Source organism: Oncorhynchus mykiss, chromosome 16 (genome assembly GCF_057628025.1).
Source record: "Oncorhynchus mykiss isolate SJ-2025 chromosome 16, ASM5762802v1, whole genome shotgun sequence".
In the NCBI taxonomy this organism is placed as follows: domain Eukaryota; kingdom Metazoa; phylum Chordata; class Actinopteri; order Salmoniformes; family Salmonidae; genus Oncorhynchus; species Oncorhynchus mykiss.
Genome location: NC_143037.1, coordinates 40,998,734 through 41,015,765, shown reverse-complemented (window position 1 = coordinate 41,015,765; position 17,032 = coordinate 40,998,734). Strand labels below are relative to the sequence as shown.

The window sequence follows — 17,032 nt, the reverse complement described above, 5'->3', positions numbered from 1 at the left end:
CACTGTACCCTTGTGTTGTTTGACTGTTTTCCCCCTGTTGGTAGTGTAATAGCAGATTATGATGAATGCTAAAGATAAAGAGTAGGCGTTACAGTGATAGAAAGCAGGAAGTCATGCAAAAATGGAATGACAACAACATACCTTGCATCAATGACCACGGATCATTTTTGGACAACAAAGCTCTAACTAGACCAAATATGGAAAAAAGGAACACCAAGCATAACTACTTTATGTTTTGGGTTTGGTTTATTTGTAAATGCATCTTAAGTAGAACAAAGAAAAATATATCATATCTATATAATATATAATTCATTGTCATTATGTACACTTCTTTACATTTTTGCACTAGAAATTTACACAATCCCAGAAATGATAAGAATAATATTTCTGTGTCTTTTAGATGCATCTAGCGACAGTATATACATACATTCATGGGTTAAAATAACACAGTTTAAAAACAAAAAAAGCCTTTCAAATTGAATGAAAGGATACTAAGCATACTATTCTCCCTATACCTCTTAGGTTCAGATATTGATAATACATAAAGGACATGCCATCAAAGACAGTGCAGTTTTTGCAGAGGGAAAAGATAACTCAAATACTGTGTTTATAATGGTTTTCGTTTTCCCCCCTACCTAAGCCAATCATGTGTCAGCTGTAGGTAAAGGAGGGTAACTACGGCCACGTGCATTGGAGAGATTTCTATGACCATTTACTTTCACGTTTTCAAGAGTAGAGTAACTAATAAATAGCACCATGGAATTCCAGTTCTTATCCACCAAATTCAATCCCTCAGGAGCCTTGGCTTACTTAGCACTGCTATCAATTTGAAGTAGAAGTCACTGTTGGAAGGCTATAGGTTTTTTTCAGCACCATGTGTTGATGACATGAGGCAGACCATTGTGTTGATATTGAGGAGACAGTGAACTCAGGCTAGTGAAGCTAGAATCCCTAAAACAAAAAAATAGTTCAACTGTTTTCTGAAAACAATGATTACACTGAAATTGATTTCATGGATTGGGTCCTTCATTGCTCCTACACCAGCACTGAATGGAACTGTACATTGATCGACTGTCACTGACATACACACATGTTCTGATTGACATGCTCATATTGGCAGGGTAGACATTCAATGCTCATGTGCTATGGAGATTTTATACAGCCACCAACTAAGTGCTATAATTATGTTCAAATAGATCCTCTGTACTCAGTTGAGATATTGGCCCCAAAGGACATATGGTGCATTCGGAAAGTATTCAGACCTTTCTCCACATTTTGTTACGTTATTCGAAAAATGTTTAAAAAATTAAATTCCCTCAATCTACACACAATACCCCATAATGACAAAGCAAAATCATGTTAATACATTTTTTTAAACGGAAATATTACATTTACATAAGTATTCAGACCCTTTACTCAGTACTTTGCTAAAGCACCTTTGGCAGCGATTACAGCCTTGAGTGTTCTTGGGTATGACGCTACAAGAATGGCATATGTTCAATCAGTTTCAAGTCTGGGCTCTGGCTGGGCCACTCAAGGACATTCAGAGACTTGACCCAAAGCCACTCCTGTGTTGTTTTGGCTGTGTGCTTAGGGTCGTTGTCCTGTTGGAAAGTAAACCTTAGCCCCCAGTCTGAAGTCCTGAGCGTTCTGGAGCAGTTTTTCATCAAGGATCTCTGTACTTTGCGCCGTTCATCTTTGCCTCGATCCTGACTAGTCTCCCAGTACTTGCCACTGAAAAACATCCCCACAGCATGATTCTGCCACCACCATGCTTCACCGTAGTGATGGTGCCAGGTTTCCTCCAGACGCGACGCTTGGCTTTCATGCCAAAGAGTTCAATCTTGGTTTCATCAGACCAGAGAACCTGGTTTCTCATGGTCTGAGAGTCTTTAGGTGCCTTTTGTCAAACTCCTAGTGGGCTGTCATGTGCCTTTTACGGAGGAGTGGCTTCCATCTGGGCTCTCATAAAGGCCTGATTGGTAGAATGCTGCAGAGATGGTTGTCCTTCTGGAAGGTTCTCCCACCCCCAAAGAGGAACTCTAGAGCCTTATCAGAGTGAATATCAGGTTCTTGGTCACCTCCCTGACCAAGGCCCTTCTCCCCTGATTGCTCAGTTTGGCCAGCTCTAGGAAGAGTCTTGGTGGTTCCAAACTTCTTCCATTTAAGAATGATGGAGGCCACTTTGTTCTTGGGGACCTTCAATGCTGCAGAAATGTTGGGGTATCCTTCCCCAAATCTGTGCCTCGACACAATCCTGTCTCGGAGCTCTACAGAAAATTCCTTCGACCTCATGGTTTGGTTTTTGCTCTGACGTTCACTGTCAACTGTGGACCTTATATAGTGTGTGCCTTTCCAAATCATGTCCAATCAATTGAATTTACCACAGGTGGACTCTAATCAAGTTGTAGAATAATTTCAAGGATGATCAATGGAAACAGGATGCACCTGAGCTCAATTGTGAATCTCATAGCAAAGGGTCAGAATACTGAAGTAAAATAAGGTATTTCTGTATTTCTACATTTGCAAAAATGTCTAAAAACCTGTTTTCGCTTCGCCATTATGGGGTATTGTGTGTGTGTAGATTTCTGAGGATTTATTTTTATTTAATCAATTTTAGAATAAGGCTGTAATGTAACAAAATGTGGAAAAAGATCAGGGGGTCTGAATACTTTCCGAAGGCACTGCATTGTTACAAGGCCAGACACGTGGATGACATTAAGATATTCAAATAGCATGAGCTTCAAGAGTCACGGACATAACACACATTCAACTAAATAAAAAATAGCATCTCCTCCAGCTAACGTATACAAATATACAAAAAGAAAACATACAATTATTCAGTACTGATCTAAAGGCCAGTCGGTTCACATATAAACAACGCACCATAAAACAATGTGCATATTTCCTTTTTGTTGCACCTCGTTGTACGGCAGTTGGCTGTTCACTGTTTGCTGTTAACTGATCCACATGCCTTTTACCTAGCACGAGTCATCATAGTGCTCCTGTAATGAAAATAGGAGACAGCCTCCACATTTTGCCAGTAGCTTATAATGGCATGATCCTGATAATGATCAGTAGTTCAACATGAACGTTTGAGTATTAATATAAATGTTTTGGTTTTAAAAGAACTACGTTGTAAAAGTTTAAAACCCCCGTAGGCGATGAGAAGAAGGAATGTTGATGCATTAATTATAGGCAGGTACATCAACAACAATTCATTCAAACCTCAGTGTAAAAATACTTTGCATAACAAAACTTTTGTTCGATTCTCAAATCTTATCTTTAAAATGTGAATGACGACAAAACCCCCAGAATGAAAGAAAAACTATTTACAAGACGTAATACACCTGTGAAGATGTCATGTCAAGTAAGAGTTTTTGTTTTGTATCACCCAATAAATTATCACAGGACCACCAATGTGCGTCACACAATCTTGCACAAACACACACATACACAAACAAAACATTCAAACACTCTCTCTCTTCACCGTTGTTTGAATGTTCAGTCCCACTGTCCCCTCTGCTACATGCCCTGTCCCACATTCATTCCTCCAACTCTCTCTCTCACACAAATATCCTATCCTTGTCTCTCTGTGTGTCCCCTGGCGAGGCCTCAGTCTAGCAGGATGGGGGGTGGGGGGGATCAACAGGGTCAGTTTGCAGAGTGCACAGTCCTGTTGCTTCGTGGAAAGCGGTGGACTTTGATGTGTTTGGACAGGTGATCGCTGCGGGCAAACTTCTTCTCGCAGACAGGACACTGGTAAGGCTTCACTCCAGAATGGGAGCGCCGGTGTCTGGAGAGTTCGTCTGACCTTGAGAACCTGAGAGACAGACAGACCAAGAGCACAAAAGACATGAGTCCTATATCAGTCAAACTGTTTGCCATATCAGTCTAACTGTTTGCCACCCTGAGATAAAAAAAAAACAACCTTTCTCTGTCTGACTACACAACACAGGATAAAGGATCTTTCCAACACTCTTCAAAAAAAAAGAGTTCTACCCATATTATAGCTCTACCCATATTTGGGTTTAACACATCTTCACAGAAAAGTCAAACAGATCTGTTTTTGGTTTTCACTCTAATCCCTGGGTAAAGGGTTAACTCATTACTCACGACAGACTCTCTGTGTGTGTGTGTGTGTGTGTGTGTGTGTGTGTGTGTGCACGCATTGAGGCTGTTTAATCTGGAACAGGGGATTGATTTCCTAACACATCGCAAGCATGCCCTTTTCCCAGGAAGGTGTTAATTCCCAATGGTAACATACTGATTAAAGAGATTTTAAGTAATTCCTAGACATTCATTCCATTGACATTGACCATGAACCATGTTGCAACTGTGCTATTGAGATTAAATAAAAGGATCCCTGCAAGATACGTGTGTCACACCCTGACCATAGTTTGCTTTGTATGTTTCTATGTTTTGGTTGGTCAGGGTGTGATCTGAGTGGGCATTCTATGTTGCATGTCTAGTTGACATTAGGAAATCTCATTGTAATACTATTATATTACTTATGTACTCTACGTTATGCGTCAGTACCCTCTATACCCCAAAGCTGATATTGTTCTATAACTCCTTCATGTTGAGACATGTTTGAGACAGTTCAGTTGTCTCTGACCGAAACTCAGCTTCACCTTGTCCTCTAAGCTAATATACCGTACCTTTAGAACTAACTGAAGGGGCCACAAAGGGACCCAAAAAACTATTATCTCTTCATGGATTTTGATATGAAGTATTTCCCTGTAGGAAACTAAGGCTATTTTACTCATTCCAGGGTTTTTCTTTATTTTGTACTATTTTCTACATTGTACAATAATAGTGAATCATGTAGTAACCAAAAAAGTGTCAAACAAATCCAAATATTTTGTGGATTTTATATTCAAAGTAGCCGTCCTTTGCCTCGATGACAGCTTTGCACACTCTTGGCATTCTCTCAACCAGCTTCACCTGGAATAATGTTCCAACAGTCTTGAAGGAGTTCCCACATGTGCTGAGCACTTGTTGGCTGCTTCTCCTTCACTTTGCGGTCCAACTCATCTCAAACCATCTCAATTGGGTTGAGGTCAGGTGATTGTGGAGGCCAGCCCATCTGATGCAGCACTCCATCACTCTCCTTCTTGGTCAAATAGCCCTTACACAGCCTGGAGGTGTGTTGGGTCATTGTCCTGTTGAAAAACAAATGATAGTCCTACTAAGCGTAAACCAGATGGGATGGGTCGCTGCAGAATGCTGTGGTAGCCATGCTGGTTAAGTGTGCCTTGAATTCTAAATACATCACTGACAGTGTCACCAGCAAAGCACCCCCACACCATCACTCCTCCTCCTCCATGCTTCATGGTGGGAAAACCACATGCGGAGATCATCTGTTCACCTACTCTGCGTCTCACAAAGACACGGCGGTTGGAACCAAAAATCTCAAATTTGGACTCATCAGACCAAAGGACAGATTTCCACCGGTCTAATGTCCATTGCTCATCTTTCTAGGCCCAAGCAAGTATTTTCTTCTTATTGGTGTCCTTTAGTAGTGGTTTCTTTGCAGCAATTCGACTACGAAGGCCTGATTCACCCAGTCTCCTCTGAATAGTTGATGTTGAGATGTGTCTGTTACTTGAACTCTGAAGTATTTATTTGGGCTGCAATTTCTGAGGCTGGTAACTATAATGAACTTTTCCTCTGCAGCAGAGGTAACTCTGGGTCTTCCTTTCTTGTGGCGGTCCTCATGAGAGCCAGGTTCATCATTGCGCTTGATGGTTTTTGCGACTGCACTTGAAGAAACTTTCAAAGTTCCAGATTGACTGACCGTCATGTCTTAAAGTAATGATGGACTGTCGTTTCTCTTTGCTTATTTGAGCTGTTCTTGACATAATATGGACTTGGTCTTTTACCAAATAGGGCTTTCTTTTGTACACCAACCCTACCTTGTCAAATTACAACTGATTGGCTCAAATGCATGAGAAGGAAAGAAATTCCACAAATTAACTTTTAATAAGGCACACCTGTTAATTGAAATGCATTCCAGGTGACTACCTCATGACGCTGTTTAAGAGTACGCTAAGACTGTGCAAAGCTGTCATCAAGGCAAAGGGTAGCTACTTTGAAGAATCTCCAATATAAAATATATATTGATTTGTTTAACACTTTTTTGGTTACTATATGATTCCATATGTGTTATTTCCTAGTTGACGTCTTCACTATTATTCTACAATGTAGAAACTTGTAAAAAATAAAGAAAAACCCTGGAATGAGTAGGTGTGTCCAAACTTTTGACTGGTACTGTAACTGCTATATGAAACTTATATAAGCAGTGGTTTGGAGGTGATGGAGGTTGGGCTTATGCCAGTAAGGCTGCTTGTGGAGCTCCTGTGGGGCAGGGTGGAACACCCAGGCATGGGGGAGGGGAGCCATGATTCCCATCACCTCCACAGCTCAGTTAGGCTACACTCTGGCTCTGTTCGAGCTTGTCCCTGATCTCAGCCCTGTAGCATACAGTAATTACTGATAAGAGCTGGCAAAGGCCAAAAGGAGCGGTCTTACTGTGGTGAAATACAATAACTACCAGTAAATGTGTCCTAAACTATTTTCCTGTAAACATAATGTTCAAACACACTCATGAATGAACACAGATTCCAGTCCACAGTGAGGGACAGTGTTACTCTAGCCATCCTTGTCATAGACTGTTCTCTCTGCTACTGCACGGATGGCAAGCGATAATGGAGCTTTAGCTCAAAGATGCTCCTAAATAACTTCTACCCCCAAGCCATAAGACTCCTGAGCAGCTAATCAAATGGCTACCCAGACTATTTGCATTGACCCCCCCCTCCCCCTTCCACACACTCTGTTATTATCAATGCATAGTCACTTTAATAACTACATGTACATATTACCTAAATTACCTCGACACCAGTGCCCCCGCACATTGACTCCGTACCGGTACCCCCTGTATATAGCCCCGCTATTATTTACTTCTGCTCATATAATCATTTGTTATTCTTATCTCTTACTTTTTTAGCTATTTTCTTAAAACTGCATTGATGGTTAAGCAATTCACTGTAATATTCACTTCTTGTATTCGTAGCAAGTGACTTTTATATATTTTTTTATTTGTTAGTGACTCATGAAAGTCCACAGGGAGGGACAGTGTTACTGTAACTCATGTAAGTCCATAGGGAAGGACAGTTTTACAGTGACTCATGTAAGTCCACAGGGAGGGACAGTTTTACTGTAACTCATGTAAGTCCACAGGGAGGGACAGTTTTATTGTAACTCGTGTAAGTCCACAGGGACGGACAGGGTTACTGTAACTCGTGTAAGTCCACAGGGAGGGACAGTGTTACTGTAACTCATGTAAGTCCACAGGGACGGACAGGGTTACTGTAACTCAGTGCATGAGTATGAAGGCTCCTCAATTTTGCTAAAAGATAACAACTTCAGCCAAATACATAAGAAGTTCCAATTGCACACAACTATCCAGCTCTTGGGACCTTCATTAAGCTACAATTACAGAATCCGGCACACAGCAACCCCAAAGCACTTTAGTTCAAAATTTGAAGAATGGACACTAAGGAACAATATAATCATATCTTATTTTTTTTTAACGTTTTACTGTAAGTTGAATCGGGTACAAAAACAAGACAAACCCTTTTTACAGAGCGCCATGGTGTTTTCACAAACAGTTTGGGTTCAAACATTCGGTCCACTAGTAATCCCATACCAATGTTCCCCTGCAACTCTGTACCGACGTGAAAGTGTGAGTACAACAGTTTAAATGTGTTTGTGCCTATCTATGCTTGCCTGCATGCATGTACCGTATATATTGTGTGTGTGATAAAACGCAAAAGGATCCACAGCTTTATAGTACATGTGTAATTTGGTTTTATGGACATGAAGAGAATCCGAGGAATGTCAAAAACACTCTTTCATTACAACACAAGTCACTCAAATTGCAGATGGCTGGAGGTGCAAATTTCCCAAGCTCACTTCCATTTCCTGACCAGGACGACGTAAGGAGGAGGGTTCCCTCAGACAGAGAGCAGCCTCTGAAGGCCACACTGTGCCCTGGGGGAGGTGGGTGGATACAACAGGCCCAGGGCAGTCCTGTCCCAGGGCAGACTGCTGAGCACTGCCAATCTTATCAGACTGGAGAACCAGCTATTCTATGTTTAGTATTTAGTTGTGCAACTGTGTCGGGTGAAGAGGTTAGGGAGATGGATTGAAGACCAAAGGGCAGCAAGTTCATGGTCCATACAATAGGTTGGACTTTGGTTGTTGAAGAATTAACTGGATGTTGGATTTCCTATTTGTGGGATTACATATCTGTCTGGTGAATGAATGATATGCAGGTTGACGTTTATTGTCATGAGTCTTGTCCTGGTGGTCCTGAGTGATTTCCTCTTAGATAGGCCAGCTGCAAAGTATTGTAAAAATGAATGAAAACAAAAAGGTGTGTTTTGGTCTTAATTTAAGGTTAGGCATTAGGGTTAGCAGGGTGGTTATGGTTAGGGTTTGGTTTAAAATCAGATTTGATAACTTTGTGGCTATGCCAGCTAGTGACCACTCTGCAGAGCTGCCTCCAGAACAAGATTCATGACGAAGAACACTAAACTGCGAATAATACGGGACAAATGCATGCTTTATGCTTGCTGAGTGAGTAGAAACAAAGAAACGTGCTTAAAACTCCTTTGGATACTATTTGGTCATGGATTCTAATCTAATTAGTACGCCAGAAAGTCAGTCAAAGTGCGGCTTGCAACCAAAACTTTTATATCTTGATTTTGCAAGTGTGCAACAGAGTGCAGATAGAGAGCAAACAGAGAGACAGCTACTGTAGAGGGAGCAAAGTCTGCCCGCACTTCAAAGGCCTTAATCTAATCTCAAACTCTGCAATAGAAGAAAACACACCGATATGGAGACAACGAGAGAGCATGAGAAGAGAACAAATGATATATGGATTTTATATGAGGGAAACTAATCATTTTAGTTCTTCATCATATCCAATCAAAATGACGTAAATCTTAATTATATTTTCTCTGAAAATTCAGCTCTGTGTTTTGCAAAACAGCTGCAGGGATGGACTTTGAATGGAATCATATCACTCCCTGGTAATCAGCCAGCAAAGGAAGTTGATAACCATGTTAACTTCTGTGAAGAATTGACTCATCTCAGATAATACAACCACAGTCAACAGAGATGGTTGCATACTCTGTTGCTTCTGCAACTAAAACAATGACTGGTGTCCCTAAACTGTCATACCTGGATGGACCATCCCATTGACAGCTGAACAGCAACCATGTCACTCCTGGACCTCACTTTGAACACACAGTGCATATAGTCACATGAATAACCCCACACTGAGTATACCTATGAGCTCCACCTGTGAAGTCTGACTCTAACCCAACCTATAACGTGCTTGAACCCACTCACCTCCATCCACAGCCAGGCCAGGTGCAGGCAAAGGGCTTCTCCCCCGTGTGCCTTCTCAGGTGTGCCTTCAGGTGGCTGCTCTTAGTGTACATCTTGGCACATCCAGGGAAAGTACACTTATGCATTTTTATAAGGTCCGCTACCGAGCTCTTCTGGAACTTCTGTCCTCCCACCAGGATCCCTGCAGCCTGGCCACCTGCAAGCCCACCCTCCCCGGGACCCAGGGGCTTGGCGGCTATGGGTACGGGTGCGATGCGCACAAATTTGGAAGATGTGCCACTGAGATTAGCTGGGGACATCAGCTGGGGCACCAGGGCAAAAGTCTGGCCCTGGATGTTGACCAGGAGCTGGGCAATTTTGATGTCTGAGGTGGGCTGGGTGGGCTGCTGTGATACTGGTGTTGGTATCGCACCTGGGATTGGCTCTTGCTTAATCTGGATTGGTTGAATCTGCAGGATGACAGGCGACACACCGGACCCCTCTACTGATGCTGGTGTCCCAGCACTGTCTTCCTGTTTAATCCCACTACAAACGTTGGAATCTGTTATCGGGGATGTTGGTGTGTGTTTGGTCTCTGTGGTGAGGTCAGTAGCACCGGCAACAGGTACTGTTTGGTCTGAGTGCGCTAGCCCAGGCACTGACCCTGTCACCTGACTGTTAACATCCAACATCCCACCCTCGCAAGCCTCATTCTTCAAAGCCACCACCTCCATATTCTCCTCCAGGAACTCCTCTATCTCCTCCAGGGTGGGCTGAAACAGCAGCCCTATGTGATCATCCAGGTCCGCTGGGAACTCAGGAAACTCAAAGCACTCCTCTTTGGTTGTCGGAGACAGGCGGTCCCTCTTTGACTCCCATGCTAGACCCATGGGGAGGATGGGTGGTACTGAGGGGGATAGAGAGGGAGTAACTCCACGTCTCAGTGTGGCCTGGGAGAGCAGGAAGTCCAGGAGACCGTCCTGGCTCTCTCCACTGCTGCTGCTGCTGCCATAGCTGGAACCCAGCACCTGGGACTCAGGGCTGGAGCAGGAGCGAGCGCTGGACGAGTCACTCAGGTCGTCCTCTGAGAACGGGGAGGACAGCGCCTGGTAGACACCCGTGTCTGTCACCATGTCCGATGCGTGATGGTCTGCCGGAGAGTTGGCGTAATACATGAAGGTCTCCTCGCCTATCGGCAAGTGATCCACCATTCCTGTCCTGTGCCAGTCACAGCTCTGCTAGCTCCCCTCTGGTTTATACTAGTTATAAGTGTATTATTCAGTTTCTCCTCTTCTCCCTAGAAAAGAGGAATAGATGTCCATCATGTGTGAAAAATGGCATGGCAATGGAGAAAATTACAAGAAAGAGAGATCATGTTATCCTCCGCTAACAACAATAACTCAAGAGTCATAAGGATAGTTACATAGCACTTCTATAACACTCCCTCTTGCACCAGAGCACGAGCCTGCCTGGGGGTTTAGAACAGCGTTTCCCAACTCCAGTCCTCCAGTACCCCTAACAGCACACATTTTTTTGTTGTAACCCCAGACAAGCACACCTGATTCAACTTGTCAGCTAATCATCAAGCCCTCAATGATCTGAATCTGGTGAGTTTGTCCAGGGCTAAAACAAGCATGTGTGTTGATGGGAGTACTTGAGGAGCTGTGAGCAACTGGTTTAGACAGTAAATATTAGCTGGCCTGCCGGGGGTCGATGAGTTCTTATTAAACCTCAGCTTGGGCATGGAGCAATGCCACTGAACTTTTTGTTGTTGTTGTTGATTTTTTTTTAATGAGTTGTTTTGCACGTCAGGAGTGTCCTTATAGCCGTTCCCATTTAAAGAGTATGTTTCCACTTCACTTTCACGTGGTCGTAAAAACCAAGGTCGAAAAAAGATGACCACAACAATTGACAAAGCTTTCTTCTGGATATACAGGTAACTGACAAAATAAAGGAAACACCAACATAAAGTGTCTTAGCATTGGGCCACCGTGAGCCAGAACCGCTTCAATGCACCTTGGCATGGCGGTGGAAAACTCTGTCTTGGTGCCGCTCCAGAATCTCCAATAAGTGTTTAATTGGGTTGAGATCTGGTGACTGAGACAGCCATGGCATATGGTTTACATAGTTTCAATGCTCAACAAACCATTCAGTGACCACTCGTGCTCTGTGGATGGGGGGAATAGCCATGGTAGCCAAAATAACGGCCCAGCATTTTCATAGATGAACCCAGGCATGATGGGATGTTAATTGCATAATTAAGTCAGGAACCACACTTGTGTGGAAGCCCCTGCTTTCAATATAATTTGTATCCCTCATTTACTCAAGTGTTTCCATTATTTTTGGCAGTTACCAGTTACATTGCAATACTAGCCTAGTGTAATAGTAGGCCTAGTCTAATTCCCGTAGGTTACTACAGGGCAGGCAACAGCTGCTGTCAACTTAACTTGTCAGCTTCAAATAATAGGCTTGCTTAACCACACATTTCAGTGCATTTTGTCATCAAGTAATGGGCAACTTATTGTTCCACTATTCATTTCAATAATATTTTTATATGTGATAAGTGAGGATTTACATGGTGTATTTTGTCTTCCGAGTAATATCCGCTTGGTATTTTCCTTGGGCAAAGGTAAGAAAAACTTGTCTGTAAAATCGAAGAGATTTTGTTGGCAATGATTATCTGCCATTGGCTTTAATCATTATTAAAACTTAACTGTATTACACTGTACTAAATGTGGGTGCTTGAAACTAGTTGAGCGCCCCCTTCCGTAGACCTTAGTGCCTTCAGTGATTTGACCGATAATAACCTGCACATCATAAAAGCGTTGACAGCGTTGACTTGGCTACAACCAATACTTTGAATGGATCGGGCTGGGTGCAATTAACTTCTGTCATACTAGTAGCCTATTTGAATAAACCAAAACATTATTTAAAAATACGTAGCAGATAAAATAGTAACAACTAGACAACTATGGTGTAGGCAATGTTAAAGAGATGTACATTGTAGGCCTAACCACATTGATACCATGTGACAGTCTCCCTCATTCCCTTTCTGTGAGAAACATTTTTCTAGTTGAATGCAATAACCTATGCATCTAAAATATAGCCTATCCAAAGTAGTGCCATTTTGATGCGCATATCTACGGTGAAAAATATGTCCTTACACTATACAGTGCACATTATGTCCACATACTCAGCATAAGCCTGTTCATTCGACGTAGCAGTTTTCCCCTACTGTGTGCGCCCCATAGGCAGAAAGCATGGAGCACCATGCGTCCTCTCGACGTAAACATGTTGTAATGTCCAGTGCAGCGATGGCCGAGGGAGCGCACCGGAAGACGCACGCACCAATGCGTTTTCTACCATCACTTCCCATGTTAAACACTATTTACGGCATCGATTATACACTTACCTTTATGTATCGAGAGAAATTTTGTCCTTTCACCAAGTCTTAGTAAGAGATCACTTCTCCGGTGGCGAGATGACGTCAATAGTCAATAGGGTTGTGGATAGCCCCTTGAGAGGAGCCTCTCATCGCAATGCCGAGCTGTAGAGCTGGAGCTACGATCTACTGTGGTAGTACTACACCGTTACATGATTGGTGCTGTGTAGCTTATAAATAAAATAAGGGGTTGGCAGTTGGTTTATGAAGGCTCGTCTGCACTGCTCTTAGTATTGGTTGACAACGCTTGGAGGCTGGGCTCCAAATTTGTCGTCAATAAACTCTCTACAGACAGACTCTAACCACGTTCACATCAACAGTTTTTATACTAGTAGAGTCATACAGTATATATATATATATATATATATATATATATATATATATATATATATATATACAAATACAAATATATATATATACCTTTTTGTGTGGGTAAAATGAATTCAAGTTGAAGTTAACTTCGATACAATGTTTTTAAATACATATTTGCGCATAAAGGCGTTTCCACCGCCATTTCTCGCAAATATTGATTTAATAACCATTGTATCAAAGTAAACTTGGAATCACGCGATGATATGGTGTGTGTTCCTCCCACTACGACTCGTGAAACTATGCAGTTTATTAGGCTACATATTAAATCAATAATGATGAACTTCACAAGGTGATTAAAGTGCACGGTGATCTTGATGCTCCTTTCCAATACATTATTCTGATGACATGATGATCGATGGTTGACTGCCGTTTGACAAATAAAAATATTCTCGCTCTTATCCATAATAATTTCATCACGTAGACTAGCCTACCTGCACAGCCTACGGGTACTGTATCTGCGAGCCGTTGGCTATAGCGCACGTGCCAAGACCAGAGTAGGAACATTTGCTATTTAATGCAACAGTTTTTTTGACAAATCTATTGGTTGAGTTGAAAATGCATGGAAATATATTGAACTTTAGATTTTTATTAGGTACATAAACACTTCAATGAGGTAAATGTTGTGTACACTAGGTCATCACCTACTCTATCAATCAATCACATTTATGTATAAAGCGCTTTTTACATCAGCAGATGTCACAAAGTGCTTATACAGAAACCCAGTTTAAAACCCCAAACAGCAAGTAGTGCAGATGTAGAAGCATGGTGGCTAGGAAAAACTCCCTAGAATGGCAGGAACCTAGGTAGAAACCTAGAGAGGAACCAGTATCTGAGGGGTGGCCAGTCCTCTTCTGGCTGTGCTGGGTGGAGATTTTATTATATTATACAGTGCCTTGCGAAAGTATTCGGCCCCCTTGAACTTTGCGACCTTTTGCCACATTTCAGGCTTCAAACATAAAGATATAAAACTGTTTTTTTTTGTGAAGAATCAACAACAAGTGGGACACAATCATGAAGTGGAACGACATTTATTGGATATTTCAAACTTTTTTAACAAATCAAAAAGTGAAAAATTGGGCGTGCAAAATTATTCAGCCCCTTTACTTTCAGTGCAGCAAACTCTCTCCAGAAGTTCAGTGAGGATCTCTGAATGATCCAATGTTGACCTAAATGACTAATGATGATAAATACAATCCACCTGTGTGTAATCAAGTCTCCGTATAAATGCACCTGCACTGTGATAGTCTCAGAGGTCCGTTAAAAGCGCAGAGAGCATCATGAAGAACAAGGAACACACCAGGCAGGTCCGAGATTCTGTTGTGAAGAAGTTTAAAGCCGGATTTGGATACAAAAAGATTTCCCAAGCTTTAAACATCCCAAGGAGCACTGTGCAAGCGATAATATTGAAATGGAAGGAGTATCAGACCACTGCAAATCTGCCAAGACCTGGCTGTCCCTCTAAACTTTCAGCTCATACAAGGAGAAGAATGATCAGAGATGCAGCCAAGAGGCCCATGATCACTCTGGATGAATTGCAGAGATCTACAGCTGAGGTGGGAGACTCTGTCCATAGGACAACAATCAGTCGTATATTGCACAAATCTGGCCTTTATGGAAGAGTGGCAAGAAGAAAGCCATTTCTTAAAGATATCCATAAAAAGTGTTGTTTAAAGTTTGCCACAAGCCACCTGGGAGACACACCAAACATGTGGAAGAAGGTGCTCTGGTCAGATGAAACCAAAATTGAACTTTTTGGCAACAATGCAAAACGTTATGTTTGGCGTAAAAGCAACACCCTGAACACACCATCCCCACTGTCAAACATGGTGGTGGCAGCATCATGGTTTGAGCCTGCTTTTCTTCAGCAGGGACAGGGAAGATGGTTAAAATTGATGGGAAGATGGATGGAGCCAAATACAGGACCATTCTGGAAGAAAACCTGATGGAGTCTGCAAAAGACCTGAGACTGGGACGGAGATTTGTCTTCCAACAAGACAATGATCCAAAACATAAAGCAAAATCTAGAATGGAATGGTTCAAAAATAAACATATCCAGGTGTTAGAATGGCCAAGTCAAAGTCCAGACCTGAATCCAATCGAGAATCTGTGGAAAGAACTGAAAACTGCTGTTCACAAATGCTCTCCATCCAACCTCACTGAGCTCGAGCTGTTTTGCAAGGAGGAATGGGAAAAAATTTCAGTCTCTCGATGTGCAAAACTGATAGAGACATACCCCAAGCGACTTACAGCTGTAATCGCAGCAAAAGGTGGCGCTACAAAGTATTAACTTAAGGGGGCTGAATAATGTTGCACGCCCAATTGTTCAGTTTTTGATTTGTTCAAAAAGTTTGAAATATCCAATAAATGTCGTTCCACTTCATGATTGTGTCCCACTTGTTGTTGATTCTTCGCAAAAAAACACAGTTTTATATCTTTATGTTTGAAGCCTGAAATGTGGCAAAAGGTCGCAAAGTTCAAGGGGGCCGAATACTTTCGCAAGGCACTGTATATATATGGCCATTAAGGCCAGATTGTTCTTCAAGATGTTCAAACGTTCATTGATGACAAGCCTGGTCAAATAATAATCACAGTGGTTGTAGAGGGTGCAACTGGTTATTTATCTGCAACAATTAAATTTGCCTGAAACACACCACTGGTGGGAAAAGGCTCATTTTCTTTATGCGGATTCTAGAATCTGTTGCCAATTCGATGGAAACGTAGCAACTGCAATTAAATTAATGCCCTCTTATCATCCTGCAGCTAAAACGCAATAGAGACTGCATAAATGTTTCCAACATAGAAATCGATTTAATCATAAGAACACATGTGTTTGTATCTAAAATTGATTGTGCTCCATAAAATAAATGTAATCTAGCAGATCTGGTCATGGGCAATTTGTACACTGCAATAAATAATTAAAAAATACAACCACAAATGTAGCTGTTTCAAATTATTATTATTAGGTAACCAGTTCCTCAGCCTTTGTTTTTTTGGTAAGATGCCCAAATATAATTTTTGCATACATTTTCTCATGGTGGAGCTAAATTTGGGTGAAAAGTTGCATAAACTAAGTTGAGTAAATTCATATTCAGTTGAAACAACTAAATTTAAAGTGCCTCCTGACTGTTCCTTGAGGTCAGTGCCACATCTATGGCACAGTACAAAAGTGTAATGAAAGAGTATAAGGCAGGCTATACTCCACAGTGGCTGGTCTATATTTCCCATACAGATTAGATCTCTCCTGATTAGTTAACCAGCTAATGGTATCTTCAGGGAGCACCAGATTACACATGGGTGATTACCGAATAACATGGGAGTAAAAGTCTCACACTGGTCGTTCTTTCTCCCACTAAATAAATTGTTTTGGACTGGTTAAGGGACATGTTGTTTCAATAGCCTACTCACAGATCCCTGCACATTAGCGTATTGATTACATAAGAAATAATAACATGTGATAACATAGCAATTGCATGATGGACTTAGTACATTTGAAATGGTAATCTTCTCTCTAGACAGGATTACTCTAATCTATTCTATATGTACACCCTACATGTAAAGAAAGATCTACCATTTTGGTTGGATGTAAATAGAATAATGGCATATTGTGTATAGAATAAAGGCAGACAGGACAATAAAGCTTAGTGCTGGATACTGGGGACATGTTTACTGTCCATAAATGCATTGTCCAGCGCAACGCCAGCCCTTAAAGGGGGTTGGTGTGGTAATAGACAAGCCTGGTCCCCCATCACTCCAGTCCCAACAGGAACTTAAACCTGTAGTGGCCAAGCCAGGCTGGGGTGTTGAGGTTTTTCTCCAAGT

At 41.9% G+C, this 17,032-nt stretch overlaps 1 protein-coding gene across 1 annotated transcript; it reads right to left on the bottom strand.

Annotated features, from left to right (window-relative positions):
* Positions 1–227: 227 nt before the first annotated feature.
* On the bottom strand, positions 228–13,136 carry klf15 (Kruppel-like factor 15). The gene is made up of 3 exons (XM_021565744.3): positions 12,812–13,136; positions 9,421–10,696; positions 228–3,823 (listed from the first exon to the last, which is right to left on the bottom strand). The coding sequence occupies exons 2-3, from the start codon at positions 10,608–10,610 to the stop codon at positions 3,655–3,657; spliced, it is 1,359 nt and encodes a 452-aa protein (XP_021421419.2). The 5' UTR covers positions 10,611–10,696; positions 12,812–13,136; the 3' UTR covers positions 228–3,654.
* Between the last annotated feature and the right edge of the window lie 3,896 nt (positions 13,137–17,032).